Source organism: Festucalex cinctus, chromosome 1 (genome assembly GCF_051991245.1).
Source record: "Festucalex cinctus isolate MCC-2025b chromosome 1, RoL_Fcin_1.0, whole genome shotgun sequence".
Classification (NCBI taxonomy): domain Eukaryota; kingdom Metazoa; phylum Chordata; class Actinopteri; order Syngnathiformes; family Syngnathidae; genus Festucalex; species Festucalex cinctus.
Window position 1 is genome coordinate 14,848,159 of NC_135411.1, and position 14,991 is coordinate 14,863,149.

The window sequence follows — 14,991 nt, forward strand, 5'->3', positions numbered from 1 at the left end:
ATTTTTTTCATTCAAATTTAGAAAATACTAATCAGTAAACTTGTAGAGTGTAATATTTGTATGAAAATGTATTATTTATTTATCTGAAACTTCAGTCTAATACAGGTTGTAATCTGTTTCATGTTTGAACAGCATTAAAATAAAATATTAAGGCTTAATGTTCCGTTCATATAACATTCTTCCATGCTCAAGGTGTGAATCCTAACCCGAAGTCAGACGTTTTGTTGAATATTTTTCCATTAAAAATGGAAGTTTAAAAATCGATTCAGCCGCCTATTGAATCGATTCGAGAATTGCGTGATGTAGTATCACGATATATTGCCGAATCGATTTTTTTTAACAACCCTATTTTAAAGGTACTTGTACATGAAAAATAATGAAGTCATCAAATTCATTCTGGACAAAATATGAACTTTTCACGACTGAAAATTATAATGAGTCAAGTATCCCTTCAAAATCAGCAATTCCTGAAAGTTGTACAATAGTCATCATCCCAGTTGAAAGTTGACAACAGATATTTGTCATTACCAAATCCAAGCAGAAGATTGCAAATTATAATCTTCCTTTGATCATACCTAGGGAGAAAGTAGACTTGTCTATTTTAGGCCCGATGGTCTAACCTGGAAAGATACTCTAACCACAAGACTAATGATTTGATTAAAATGTATTTCACATTAAGGTTATTTAAAAAGTGTACCTACAAAACAATGCGTTCTAAAGGATTAAGTTTCAGGCATTGTAACAATATTACAGTGTGAACATTTAATGTGGTGATTGTTTGCATAACACTAGAGAGAGCCCGCGTAGTGTTAATCATTAATATTGCTATTCTGATATAAAGCAGAAATTCCTAAAGTTTCATAGTTTTGAACTGACATGCTAATTTTAAAACTGTATACCAAGTCTTTAGGTCGTATTATTAAAAAAATAAATAAATAAATAAAAATTTAAAAAAATGATAGCCGAATTAAAGACTCCAGACCGTAACTTGATCTTTGATACTTTGTCTTGAAACAGGTGAAGCAACATGTGGCTCAGGTTATTTTTAAATGCCCTATTCCAAATGAAAATCTGCATGTTTGTGATCAAAAGGCAGCAATTTAATGTCGGTTATAAGTGGGACAAGACGCTGCTGTGTGAAGTAGAGTACATGCATCCCGATTTATAAAAATTCAACATGTGAAAAATTGTTCTAAATCCTTCCGTTCCTTCCATTTCACATCCCAATCACAAAGTCTGTGGCTGGTGTTGACCACACACACGCACACACACAGATTTGCTATTGTTAACGTTGAGCAGTTGTAACATTGATGATCGTCAACCGCAACTGTTTTCCGAGCCAACCGGAGAGGACGGGGGAAAAAAAAACATTCTTAACACACGCCATACCACAGGACAATCTTTCAGTGAAATCCAACAATTGGACCTTTGATTACTTTGTTTGCAAGGGAGGAAATGTTTAAATTGTCAAATTAGTCTCCTCAGTATGAACACAGATTTAGTCAGAAGACCTCGTGCACACACACCTCTCTTGGTGTTTTGTAGTGTTTATTAAAAAATGGAATTAATTTTGTTGTACTTGTGTACAGGACGAGCGTACCGCCGATGCGGCAGCAACGGGACGTGGGAGATCTCCACAGCCAATAACAAGACGTGGGCCAATTATAGTGAATGTGCAAAATTCCTTTATCATTACAACCAGAGCCAAGAGAAGGTAAGGATCACAACATGCTGCACGCTTTCACATTTTTCTTGAGCTTCCACGAATCACTTCCTATACACAAAATCGTGCTCTATATTGTGAGTTTGCCATTTTGGAGTGTTGTTCCAATGTGTAGTATAAATTCTTCCATAGACTGGCGCCATATTGTCATTAGTTTAGTCATGAGTGATCTGTCAAGCAGTACAAGACAAGTCATTGTGACAGCAATGTGCTGCTGAATATTTTTGGGTTTATTGAACAGACAAAAGACATTAATAAACATTACTGTTTATGCGCTACATTTAGGTAAAAAGCTCATTTTCATCTGTCGTCTCTGGACCAAAGTCATACAAAAACTGAATATAAACAGGATATAAATTAGAATATATATATATATATATATATATATATATATATATATATATATATATATATATATATATATATATATATATATATATATATATAGCAACCCCCTTTGCTGTTTTTCTGGATTTTGACTGATTTTGCAAGGCCCACAGAATATCGTGTTCTATTGCTATGGAAACATGAGAGTCTCTTCTTTCATCTGGAAAAAAAAGTATATTTCTATCTGTTTCCCATTTTGCAGCAATTAGTATGATAATATAGCAACGTTTCATCATTATTGACAAATCTGTTTAAAACAGTGGGGAAAAGAGCTTGTTGCAAAATGGTCCTCGTTTATCTCTTATACTCTGCTGCCACCTGCTGGCCGTTTTTGCACTTACAACCATTTCCATTACCATTCTCTGAATTTTAGAATAACACATAAAACGTGTTTAGAAAATAACAAACGCAAAAAAACGTATAAATACGTCTTTGGGAGCAAAAGAGTTAATGTGGATAGAACGATCATTCTGCAGTGACAGGTATTATTTAAAATGTATATCATTCAGCCTTATAATATGATAAAACAATGTTAATATTAGTAGAAATATTGACTCAAACAAATTTTTGTACTGTGTTGCAAAATGGTGCAGACAAGGTCAGAAGCAGCTGAATTGAGTCATTCAATTATGTTTTTATAGAGTTAGAGCTGAGGTTTCATGCTCGTTTGTTGCTTGCCACATTCTAGTTTTAGCTTCCCCTAGAGGGCTGTCATGACTGTGAAACCATCCATCCATCCATCCATCCATCCATCCATCCATCCATCCATCCGTCAATCCATCCATCCATCCGTCAATCCATCCATCCGTCAATCCATCAATCCATCCATCCATCCATCCATCCATCCGTCAATACATCCATCCATCCATCCATCCATCACCAGAACCACAAGAATCATCATATGCAAATATATATATATATATATATATATATATATATATATATATATATATATATATATATATATATATGGCTAGCTAGTATCTAGTATTTTACATTTGAAGTCAACGGAAAGTGAGAAAAAAAATTACAATTTTGAAACAGATGTTAGCAAGAAAATTGAAATAGACACACATCGGGCCACGTAAAATGTTGTGGGAGGCCGGATCCTGCCCCCGGGCCTTGTGTTTGACAAGCCTATGAGAGAATATCCAGGAAGGAGCTGTGGTAATTCTTGAGGAAGTCTGGAGTGGGAGAGAAGTATGTTAGAATAGCACGCTAATTGTAAGACATACTGTGCTTCTACCTGTTTGTCACCGTTGTGACCTGAATTTTGTTGTTCAATGACAATAAATGTGATTCCATCAAGGATCAGCTCTGAGCCCCGTCCTGTTTGCAGTGTTGAAGGATAGGCTGACAAATGAATGATGTTAGACTTGAATCCACATGGATCAGGATGTTCGGAGTTGAATGTGATCTGAAGTGACAGAAACGAGCATGCGGAGGACCATTTAGAAAGGTGGAGACGTCCCTGGACAGGAGAGGAATGAAGATTATCTGAAGACAGAATATCATCACTGAAAAAAAAAAATAAATAAATAAAAAAAATAACGTACTAACAATAAGCGAAAATTTCTTCAAATTTAGACACATTTTCTTCAGCAAAAAAAAAAATCTGCCAACGGGGTAAGCAGAATTAGCTTGACAAGAATTCTTAAAACTAGTCTATAAATATAGCCCCTTTAAAACAGTAACAGGTCTTAAAAGTAGAAAAACTTGCCAAAATTTAGGGAAAATTTTATTATTTAGAAGCAAAAAAAAAAATGTTATGTAAGAAAAGTTTACTTAAAACAAGTGGTATCTTTTCATTAATAAAGATTATTTTTCTCAATTTAACTATTAACAATTTGGTAATTTTACATAGCAAATAATTCTGACATATTTTCTTGAAACAGACCATTTGATTCCAACTCTTAATGCTGAGTGCCATGCAGGGAGGCAATGGGTTAATAATGTGCTTGAAAACAAAAACAGCTGTGTTTAAACATTAATGGTATTTTATTCCCTAATTTCTCAATTGAGAAGTTGTGTAATTGGTTTTCCTTTTAAAATAATGGGGGGGGGGGGAGTCTTGTTTTTCTGCTGGTCATTCCATGCAAACCATTATTTGAGCTTGCTATGAATATTTTTTTTCTTAATGTCTGTAGTGTTGTTCCGATACCGTTTTTTGGCTCCCGAAACCGATACCGATACCCAGGTTTGCAGTATCGGCCGATACCGATACCATACCGATACTTAAGGTTTTTTTCCCTCAACAGGAAAAAGCTGTCCTGCCATTGGTTCAGAGCATTCAAGGGCCAATAGGATATCTTAGATCGGCATGCAGTGAACATGTCATATATCAGTGAATGTCGTGCACCAGCAAGACACAAGATACTGCATCCGAAATCCTATATTAGCGTTGGAATTAATGGTATCGGCGTGTTACTTGTGAGTAGTCACCGATACCGATACCACTATTTTAATGCAGTATCGGCACCTCTGCCGATACCAGTATCAGTATCGGAACAACACTAGTTAGCTGTAATGTCTTTTTAAGAAAAAGTTTCTTTAATTTAATCCGATTTTTCCTTAATTTGAGATCAATTTTCTAATGCAAAAAATTAATTTTCTTGTTGGGCAAAAAAAACTGACAAAAAAATTCCCCGAAACTTACTTTCTTAAGAATCCACTCCTCCGCGCTGTATGTAAGAGAATGAGAGTGGTCGATGAAGATATAGCAAAGATGAATGACTTGTAATGGTGAGTGTGGAAAGGAGGTGAAGAAATTGATGCCAGTAGATTGTGCGTAAGAGTCTCTGCTAGGATGAAGGCAGAGGTTGATAAGATGGCGGTGAGGCCATCAATGATGGATGGCTTCAAGTCAGCGCCAGCGAAGATACGCCAGAATGCAGACCTTGTTGAAGGACGAGAGATTGTGTTGATCGGCAGACGGCTCGGAAATCTGAAACGAAACTGAGAAATAATGAACCATTACCATGAACTTCAAATGAACTGTATGCGTCCATTTCTCGAATGGGTTGCTGGGAAGGAGTGATTATGAGGAAGTAATGACAATGACGGCAATTAGCCAATCTGCTAAGATGACTTGACTTGAGTCAATGTTTTTATGTAGCGCATCACTGAGATCAGGTGTTGGTTTTCCAGCACCGGCTCACAGTCGGAGTTCCAGTTCACCCCAGGTGTTTGCTCCTGCTTGTCTGACAGGCAACAATTTACACTTTCAGGTCATGCTTATCATCTTTTTTTATTATTATTATTTTCACGCTGACATCAGATCAGGAACGGCAGCGGGTGTGTAATCTCACAAAATCGTTTTCTCCAAGCTTCAAAGGGAAACGATTATGGAAGTTTGGGAATGTAATTGAATCCGTCAGCGTAGTTTGGACGAGATAGAGACGGCAAGGACTGGCTCGTTTTTTTTTTCTTCCTTGAAATTGACTACTAATGAAGAGATTGGGTGAAAGTAGCGCTGGTTTTATCAGAAGTTTCTCATGAGTGGCTGTTTCCTGTCGCTGTACTTCTGAGCTGATAGACAGAATGCTATTTTTATGTTAATGTTCAAATATTAACAGCGCCAGCCTGGCACAATTTTAGAGTCAGAGGAAGAAGAATAAAAAGCATAACACTTTTTGATCAAGGGTATTCAATCAGTTAGCTTGTCAGTAACACCTCGGGTTTAATATAAACATCCGCACTGACCGCACAGGACAGCTAGCTAGCTAGCTAGCTAGCTTCTCCCATTCAAACAGCGTCAGACAGTGATGCTGTCTCTTTCCACCTGAAAATTTCCTAGTTCCAAAAAAACAAACAAACAAAAAATCCTCATCTAACATATACCAAACAACTTATATTTTAAGGGTGCTAGGATTCAGTTGACCAAAAATAGTCTACCAACGCATATGACACCAGTTTTGTTGGTCTGTTGTTGTGTGGAGTGTTTGCACCAAGTACTCCAACTTTCTCACGTATTCCAAAAAACAAAAAACATGCTTCTTGGGTTAATTGAAGACTTGAAATGACTCGTGAATGAAAATAGCTGTTTGACTTCTGTGGCGCATGGCTGATTGGCGACCAGTAGCCTACCAGATATACACCCTGTCTCCTGTCCAAACTTGGCTAGTGCAAATTTCAGCTCAACTGTGACCCTCATCACGACAAGTGTTCTAAAAATGGGAAAATATGCAAATGTTAGCAAGTATGTTTTCTATGGAAATCAATGTATCTTTATCGACGAATGTTAACTGTTAGCGCTTCAAAACAAGCTGCATTTTAGCAGATAGCATAATTAAATATGATATTCTTAAAAAACATCTTCAAGCTGAAGGTTACTATTACATCAAAAATAAAGCAAAGGGTATTAAAACATCATAGCTTCTGCTACCTTAATGCTAACAAACAACTGAAACACTGTAGCACACAGGCTAACAATTAGCATCTATATGGCGTTGTTCTTACACAAAATACTCACCAGCCACTACACAGACGCATATGCTGTCATGAAGGTCTCTCAGCTGTGCATTAACCCCAATCAAATCATTGCTGTTTGAATACCTCCGCAGCTTAGCACTCCAAACATCATCATTATCATCATTGTGTGAGGATCCACCGTGAAGTTCAGTGTCTCATTATTAACATGACAACAATCAATTTGGGACTTATTATCCTCATGCCACTGAACGAAACTTGCCTCATTAGTGTTTGGACTTGACTTCAGTCTCATTAAGTGTTTCTATCGTTCTTCCAACAGGATGTTTTTCACCGCTTGTACCTCATCTACACCGTGGGCTACTCCGTCTCGCTGGGATCGCTCATAGTGGCCGTGGTCATCTTGGGATATTTCCGGTGGGTCGCTGCTGTCTGTCACTGCCCCTTTCATCAGACTCATCCCTTGGAGTTTTTTTTTTTTTTTTTTTTTTTTTTATTAAGCCAAAACAGGAAGTCCTCTATATGTCACAGTGAGCTGATCGTTTTCTTAGGCAAATTATTGAAGTCCGGTTAGCAACAAAAGTCATTTAGAAAGAATTGGACAGCCCTCGAGACAAGTAAAATATTTTTAAGTGATTGTACATAAAAAATAAAAAACAATAAAAAAATAAATAAATACATGGCTTTGGAGGGTAGCGAGATGAGACTACATTAAACTGATAATTTTTACAAGAAATTCTAATTTAGTTTTAGTTATAGTCTTTTGACTAAAATTAATTAAAGTTTTAGTCATAATTTAGACATCTGTTTGTATTTTAGTTTTAATCCAATTTTAGTCGACGAAATAAAGAGCAATTTTTGTTGACTAAACTGACAATTTAGTCGATGTTTTCTTTCAGCATACATTTCAACTTTTATACAGAATATTATAACATAACTATTTTAACTGTAGTTTAACATGCAAGTCACATTTAACACAAGTGTCTTTATTATTTCAACTTTGTTTCAATGAAACACAAATTGACAATAGTATGCCGTCTTTTAGTTTTCACCTAAATTAAAAAATAATAGTGCATAATTGCCTGAGATTAATCTCATAGCTGCACAATGAATGGAAATATTTTTTAGCATTAACTTAAGAGCAGTGAACAGTTTCTAAATGGTTCTTTTCTCCCGCCCACATTTCATTTCTTCTTCTGATTGGATTTTATCAATTTTCCTCACTGTGCTGTTTTCATTTTAATCACTGACGAAATTGTCAGTCAGTTCAGTTATCGTCATCGTCTCAATGAATGTCTTCTATTTTAGTTTTTTTTTTTCATTTTCTTCTGAAAAACAATTGTGACAAAAATATGTTGAAAAATGATATCAGTATCTTCCTTTTTTAATATTCTGACGGCTGATAAAATGTCAATCTAAAACCGTTTTAATGTCAAGGTACTATTTAAATTTTCAGTTAACTTTACAAGAGATGCTGCTGACCCTGAGAACTTTCTGAACCTTTTGTTTTTGTTCGACACTTCGACTTAAAAAAAAAGTAATGTAAAAGATTAGGATTTCAGGTATTTTTAAATTTGGGGAAAAAATATAGAAAACTAGAAAACTATAAAGGGGTATGGTATTTACATGTTTAATTTTCCATGTAACTTTTTAAAATGGAGGTATTACTTTGGTAGGTCCCTGAACATTTTGTTAGAAATTTAAAAGGATGATCTATTTTTTAAGATAAAAAAATAAATAAATAAGAAAGCTTCTATATTTTGAAAAGTCTGAAAAATTGGTCAATAAATATGCTTTAAGACATTACAAAGTCTAGATTGGCGTTTTTATTTTAAGAAATTTTGACGCCACTATTTTTTCACCCTTTTATCAGCCTTCTTGACTACTAATTATTTTGTGTTTATTATTATTATTATTATTATTATTATTATTATTATTATTATTATTATTATTATTATTATTATTATTTATTTATTTATTTTTATGTTATGTTATTTTCTGATCAGGGGAAGATATCACAAGTTTTACTTCTTTCTGTCCCCTATCATTTTTTTAAAAGAATGAAATAGAAAATGTGGAATTGAAAATTGAAATAATCGGCATAGATATCGATACTGGAAAAAAACAATATCGGTCTATCTCTAGAATAGATAGAATGTGGTGGGGAGACGTGGAGTAACACATTTTCTTTACGATGACGATAAGGAGTTCTTACATGCTCTCATTCAGCCTGCTGATGTTTTTCATGGCCTGTTGGTGCGAGTGGTCAACAGGAAGTGTCAGGAATCGACACCCTGTTTACTAATGTTTCCACGCGATCCGTCAGAAGGCTTCAGCGTCTCTTTCCACTGGCACTGGGAAATATGTACGGGGGCCAAAATGAGTTAAATAAGTTCTCCCAAGGGCCCATCTGACATTCCGGCTTTGCCGTTCCAGAAGCACGTCTGATCTCAAACACGTCAGCTCGGAGACACCGGCGCTCCTCAAATGTTTTCCCAAGCACGGACAGAAGATATTTCACATAAATGTGCGACCTTCTCACCAGGGAAATGCGGCAGAGATTAGTTGTCGCGTACTGCTTGCAATCAATAGGCTGCCTTGTCAAATCTCGAGCTCATTAAATGGGCAAGGAATATTAGATTGTTTTGGGATTAGCGGTATTGACACGGGAGTTGATGTCAACACACCGTTACAATGATGCACGACCTCTCTACAGTTAATATGCAGGGATTTTATGGCCAAATTCAATAAATTCATCTGTGGGACATGTATTTCAAATAGTTGGAGGTTTACTGTCTTATAAAGAATTATGAGATTTTAGCTTTATTAAGTGATGAGAAAAAAAATGAAAATTAAATTAATCAAAAACTGATCCGTTTGATAAGATTGGCTGCAAGTGCTGACTTGTTCCACTTGATAATATAAAATACTTATCATTACAGATGATAATCGATGTAGAAATGATGACTCAGTCCTTATCATTACCCGCCAAAGATATGTTTTGAAATTTCAATACATGAAAATAGACCATTCATTTATTACATTTTTATCATCCCTGGTTTGAAGCTTCGCTGCCAGGAATGTGTTGTCGTCAGCCGATCAATAAGAACGATTACAGTCGGACGTAAACCGCCGCCATTTTGTGTGTCCTCAGACGTCTGCACTGCACCCGAAACTACATCCACATGCACCTCTTCGTGTCCTACATGCTGAGAGCTGTGAGCATCTTCGTCAAGGACGTCGTGCTCTACTCGGGATCCGCCTTGGAGGATGTGGAACGCGTCACGGTGGAAGAGCTCAAATCCATCACCGAGGCGCCTCCATCCAACAAAGCGCATTTTGTGAGTGCAAACCGAATACAAAACAAAACAAAACAAAACAAAAAAAAACACTGGCGTCTGCCAAATCTTGTTTTTTATTGAAAGAAAGAAAGAAAGAAGGAAAGAAAGAAGCTCACCTGTTTTCTAGGCTTGGTCATATGACATTCACAAGCTGAGCTGTGATTGGTTACTTGAGCCCTTGTGATGTCATTTTCAGTCGACAGCAAGTTGCAAAATGTGTTTTTAAAGGTACTAATTGTACGTGAAAAATAATGAAGATATCAAAGTTATTATAGGCAAAATATTCATGTTTGACTGCCAAAAATGGCTGGAATAAGAAAAGTGTCCCTTTAACTGCTTTGCCCAAGCTGCAGTTGAAGAAATGAACGCCCTCAGCCAACATATGGGGAAATATGGTGCAAGGGGCTGACAATTGTTTTGATGAATTCTCATTTATCTTCATTTTTTTTTTCTTATTATTATTTTTTTTGAGTTGTTATTCCTCAGCACTGTACACATGCTTCAAGTGAGGTGTGAAGAATTGAGCCTGTGCAGTAGGAAGTGTTTTTTTTTTTTTTTTTTTTTTTTTTTTTTTTTTTGCAAGCAACGTCTCACCCTGGCTTTTCCAGGCTCGGAGCAAATAAACGGCGCTTTTTTTTGTCCTCGTGCCAAGCATTTACTCGAGGCTGGCGCAGCTTGGCTCCCCACCCGCCCCCTTTCCTTGCCCTCACCAGTCCCCCCCCCCCCCCCCATCCAAAACTACACTTTAAACTGTGTGCATTTCATGCATGCGTGAATATGCAAGCTAATAATCTGCCTAATGCCTTCAGTAGGTTTTCTTCAGCACAAAAAAGGTGTTCAACGTAAAGATAGTTTGAGATTCTTTCTCCCGGCTGTTGATGCGACAGTTCAAACTCTCGTACATATTGCTGTAATTCCTTATATACGTCCATGTCAATCTCAATTCGTGCTGTCACTATTGAATCATTTTAGGATCAATTAACCTATTGAATATTCAACTAATTCATCGACTGAATGTATTTATTTTAATTTTGTATTAACTCATTCACTCCCAAAAACGTATACGTTTTTTAGGTTTTTGTTTGCTAGAGTTTACAAAAAACAAAAAAAAGTGTGCTTCATCTGTTTCATGAATGAAACTTTTTTTTTGTAATAACTACCATCGCTTTAAGCTTCCACTTCAGGTCAGAAACTGCATCAAAGCCTTCATACAAAAACTCGAGCAAACAAAAACCTAAAAAACGTATAAATACGTCTTTGGGAGTGAATGAGTTAAGGTGTACTATATTACAAATATATTTTTCCCCTTATTACTGTTCATTTAAGGTTTCCCCACATTCAACACAACTGATTCATATTTAAGCTAATTAGAAGCGCTGCAGGAGCCTGATAATTATCCTGATCATTGAATCAGGTGTGTTGGAGTAGAGATACCTGAAAAACATGCAGGACTCAGACCCTCAAGGACCGGATCTTGACACATGTGATTTAATGGGTTACGATGACAATAAATGGAAATCTATTGGAAGCTCGTCAGTATAAATTCATAAATAAACATCATTTTAAAGCGGTATGTGGGGAAAATAGTGGCTTACAGTATAATCCGGAAAAAAATGTTATTACACAGATTCACTATGTGATATATTTAACAATTTTGATAACTACAGCTTATAGCAAAAAAAAAAAAAAAAAAAAACATCTCAGGAAATTAAAATAGCACATACAATAAAAATGATTAAATCTCAATTTTTACTTCCTGGTAGGCTGGTACGTCAGCACTTCCAAATATGGGCACTAGGGATGTCACAATAAGGGCAATATCGTGATTTTGTGAAATTAAAACTGCCACAATATCGTCGTCGTCATGTTCACAATATTTAAAAGGAACACATCTGTTAAAAAAGTCAGGTTGATTTCCATTTGTGCAGTTCTAGCACCCTCTGGTGGCTAGTGTTTTAGTGCAGTTTAATTTTCATAAGGGATGTTTTGGCCTTCTATGTTTAAAATCTATGCTAATTGTCAGATGAAGGGGAACCTAATTTGCTAGTGAAGCGATCAATGTGTGCTTGCATTAGTAAGTAAGTGAGTCAATATTGTTAGTAGAGATTGTAGGTGGTTTATATGCATTGCTGTTATGTACAAAAGCACAATATTGTGCTTTTTTTTAGTATGAGCTCTTTTTTTTTTTACAATATTGTGATCTTTTTTCAATATCGCCAACGCCCCCACAATATCGTGATAATTATCGTATCGTGACCTTTATATCGTGATAATATCGTATCGTGATGTTGGGATATCGTTACATCCCTAATGGGCACGATGTACTCCTTCACAAAAAGTCCAAAAAGTGTGAAAAGGGGTTCAAGTATAGACTTGTTGGGCACATGTAGTATAAATGCAGCCTGGTTTACACTCACGTGTAACCAACTATCGCCGATGCAAACACTTTTTCGAATCAGCTTTTCCACCTGACCGTAATCAATGTCGCAGCCCGGAAGAGGACGGCAGACAATAAAGAGCCGTCAGTAATCAGCGACGAGTGGCCTCTAATCAGAGAACGTCGCGACAACCAGGCAACAAGCCGCGAGGGCGAGCGCAACCGGAGCAGAATCGATGGCTGGCCAAATCAGCCGTCTCTCCTGAGACTTCCGCTCATTCTGTCAAGACAAGTGCACATCATCTGCTCAAATCGTGGATGAGCATTTGTTTCCGTATCCTGCGGTTGAACGACACGCAGTCACGTTCACAATTGTTGTATTATTCCTCTCAAAAGTGAGTCTTATTCTCTCTGTATGATGACATTATCGGATTGCGAGTTGTCTGTTTGTGTTCCCACGCATGTTTTCCTGCGTGAGGGTGTGTGTCTGCCCTCATTTAAGCAGGTTCAGGTAACACCTTTGCACAAAAAAAATCCCTTGACTGGAGTCAGGTAAAGCTCAGGCGATCTTGTTACCAGGCTTTTTCTGTAATGCGAAAGAAAAGCTCCGATTTCAACCGGACCTTGGAATCCTGAAGGAATGAAGCCCTTAATCCCAAACTGCCTCACCACTTAAACGGCTTAAGTTTGCTCTCGTGTACGTTTCTCAGCCGAGTGCACAACCCCGCCCAAGATTAACCCATAACCCATAACACAAGTGGGGGGGGGGGGGAGATATTGAACGCAAATTTGCCCAATCACTCAATGACATCATTAATTGGCTCTGCAAAATAAGACCTTACTTGTTATGCTCTGTTTATTTGTCGTTTTTGAATATTTTTTTTTTCCCCATGCATTTAATTTGGCATCAATTATTCGTGGATTTTCACTATTAGGCGTGTCAGGCAATTTAAAATCTTTAGTAGTAGTTAATCTCATGTCTTCAATAGTTAACTGACGATAAATCGCTAATTTTATATCTGTTCTAAATGTACAATAAAATATACATTTTTTTCAAAGTTTTCATACCCTGTTTTTTTTTTTTTTTTAGTAAATTTTGTAACCTATTTTTATTTATTTATTTTTTCCCTCTGAATGTTAACTACTGTTTCTTGATGCTTATGTGTTGTCTTTCCTCGTGTAAAGCACATTGAGTTGCCTTGTGTATGAAATGTGCTATACAAATAAACTTGCCTTGCCTTGCCTTGTTACATAAAAGTGGAAAAATACTATTAAAAAAAAAACTAATAGTGAATATGGCCGCATCATGTATCATCTTGACTGATACAGTAATTTCATAATAATTCCTAAAATTGACTTAAAATAAACAAGATGTACTACTGTTAAAAAGAAAAAAAAAAAGAAAAAAAAAGAAGTGTGATATTGATTTGTGTTGAGGTCATTTTTCTTCCACTAGATGGCATAATTGCATTTGTAAGATGTTGGTGATAGCTTAGTGCATTTTTCTTTTCATATTGACAGCTAACTAATATTTAACATGAAGTAACTTGTGAAATTCAGCACATTTTTCAAATTTTAAAATACAACTTGACCCCAGTCTCTGCAAATATATGCATTATTAGGGCCATTCATCACAACTGGCAAAAAAAACTCCACATGTAAAGGTTTATTTTGCCATTTTCAAAGAAATTCTGCTTCTAATGTGCCAGTAGCCCAACGTGCAAGTAGTACCCCAAAGTGACCCGGGCTGCGAGGGCCCTTTATAGCTGCTCGCAGCTCTAGTTATTACATTTATTACTGCTAAATGTTGATGTGGACATGTCTGCTACGTTGCCACTGGAATTTCCCCAGTAGAGGCTTTCAAAGTAACAATTAATCACAACATTTAACAATTGTTCATTTATTATTTAAGTATTAAATTAAGCAATTTAGCATATTTTATAGGGGTGTTAAAAAAATCTATTCGGCAATATATCGCGATACTACAGCACGCAATTCTCAAATCGATTTTTTAACATCCATTTTTGATGGAAAAATATTCAACAAAACGTCTAACTTTCACACCTTAAGCATAGAAGAATGTTATATTAATAGAACATTAAGCCTTAATATTTTATTTCAATGCTGTTCAAAACATGAAAAATGTTACAACCTCTTTGTTAAAAACAGTGGCTCACAGTTATAAAACTGAAGTTTCAGATCAATAAATAATACATTTTCATACAAATCTTACAGTGTACAATGTATAAGTTTACTGAATGGTATTTTCTAAATTTGAGTAAAAAAAAAAATCGCAACAATCGACTTGTAAATTCATATCGGGATTAATCGACATCGAATTGAATCATGACCTATGAATCGTGATACGGATCGAATCGTCAGGTACGAGACAATTCACACCCCTAATATTTTACATACACGCATTTTTTTTTAGCTTCATATTCAAATGAACTGGCCCATCTGTCCATTTCCAAAATCACATGACCCATGAGCACTAAAGTTTTTCCACCTTTAATTTAGTTGCATGTTGGTGTCCAAAGTGTTTTCAACTTTGGATTCCTGCTGTCTGCGTGCAGATCGGCTGCAAGGCGGCCGTGACTCTTTTCATGTACTTCCTGGCGACCAACTACTTCTGGATCCTGGTGGAGGGTCTGTACCTGCACAGCCTCATCTTCATGACCTTCTTCTCGGACCGGAAATATCTTTGGGGCTTCACCCTGATCGGATGGGGTGAG

General features: G+C 36.3%; 1 protein-coding gene across 1 annotated transcript in view; it reads left to right on the forward strand.

The window, feature by feature from the left end:
* The window catches only part of pth1r (parathyroid hormone 1 receptor), a 62,748-nt gene that overhangs the window by 43,878 nt on the left and 3,879 nt on the right, over nucleotides 1–14,991 (forward strand). Inside the window, exons 4-7 of the mRNA XM_077518601.1 lie at nucleotides 1,590–1,714; nucleotides 6,861–6,955; nucleotides 9,693–9,879; nucleotides 14,833–14,986. Coding sequence (XP_077374727.1) covers nucleotides 1,590–1,714; nucleotides 6,861–6,955; nucleotides 9,693–9,879; nucleotides 14,833–14,986 — 561 coding nt within the window. The remainder of the gene's footprint in view (nucleotides 1–1,589; nucleotides 1,715–6,860; nucleotides 6,956–9,692; nucleotides 9,880–14,832; nucleotides 14,987–14,991) is intronic.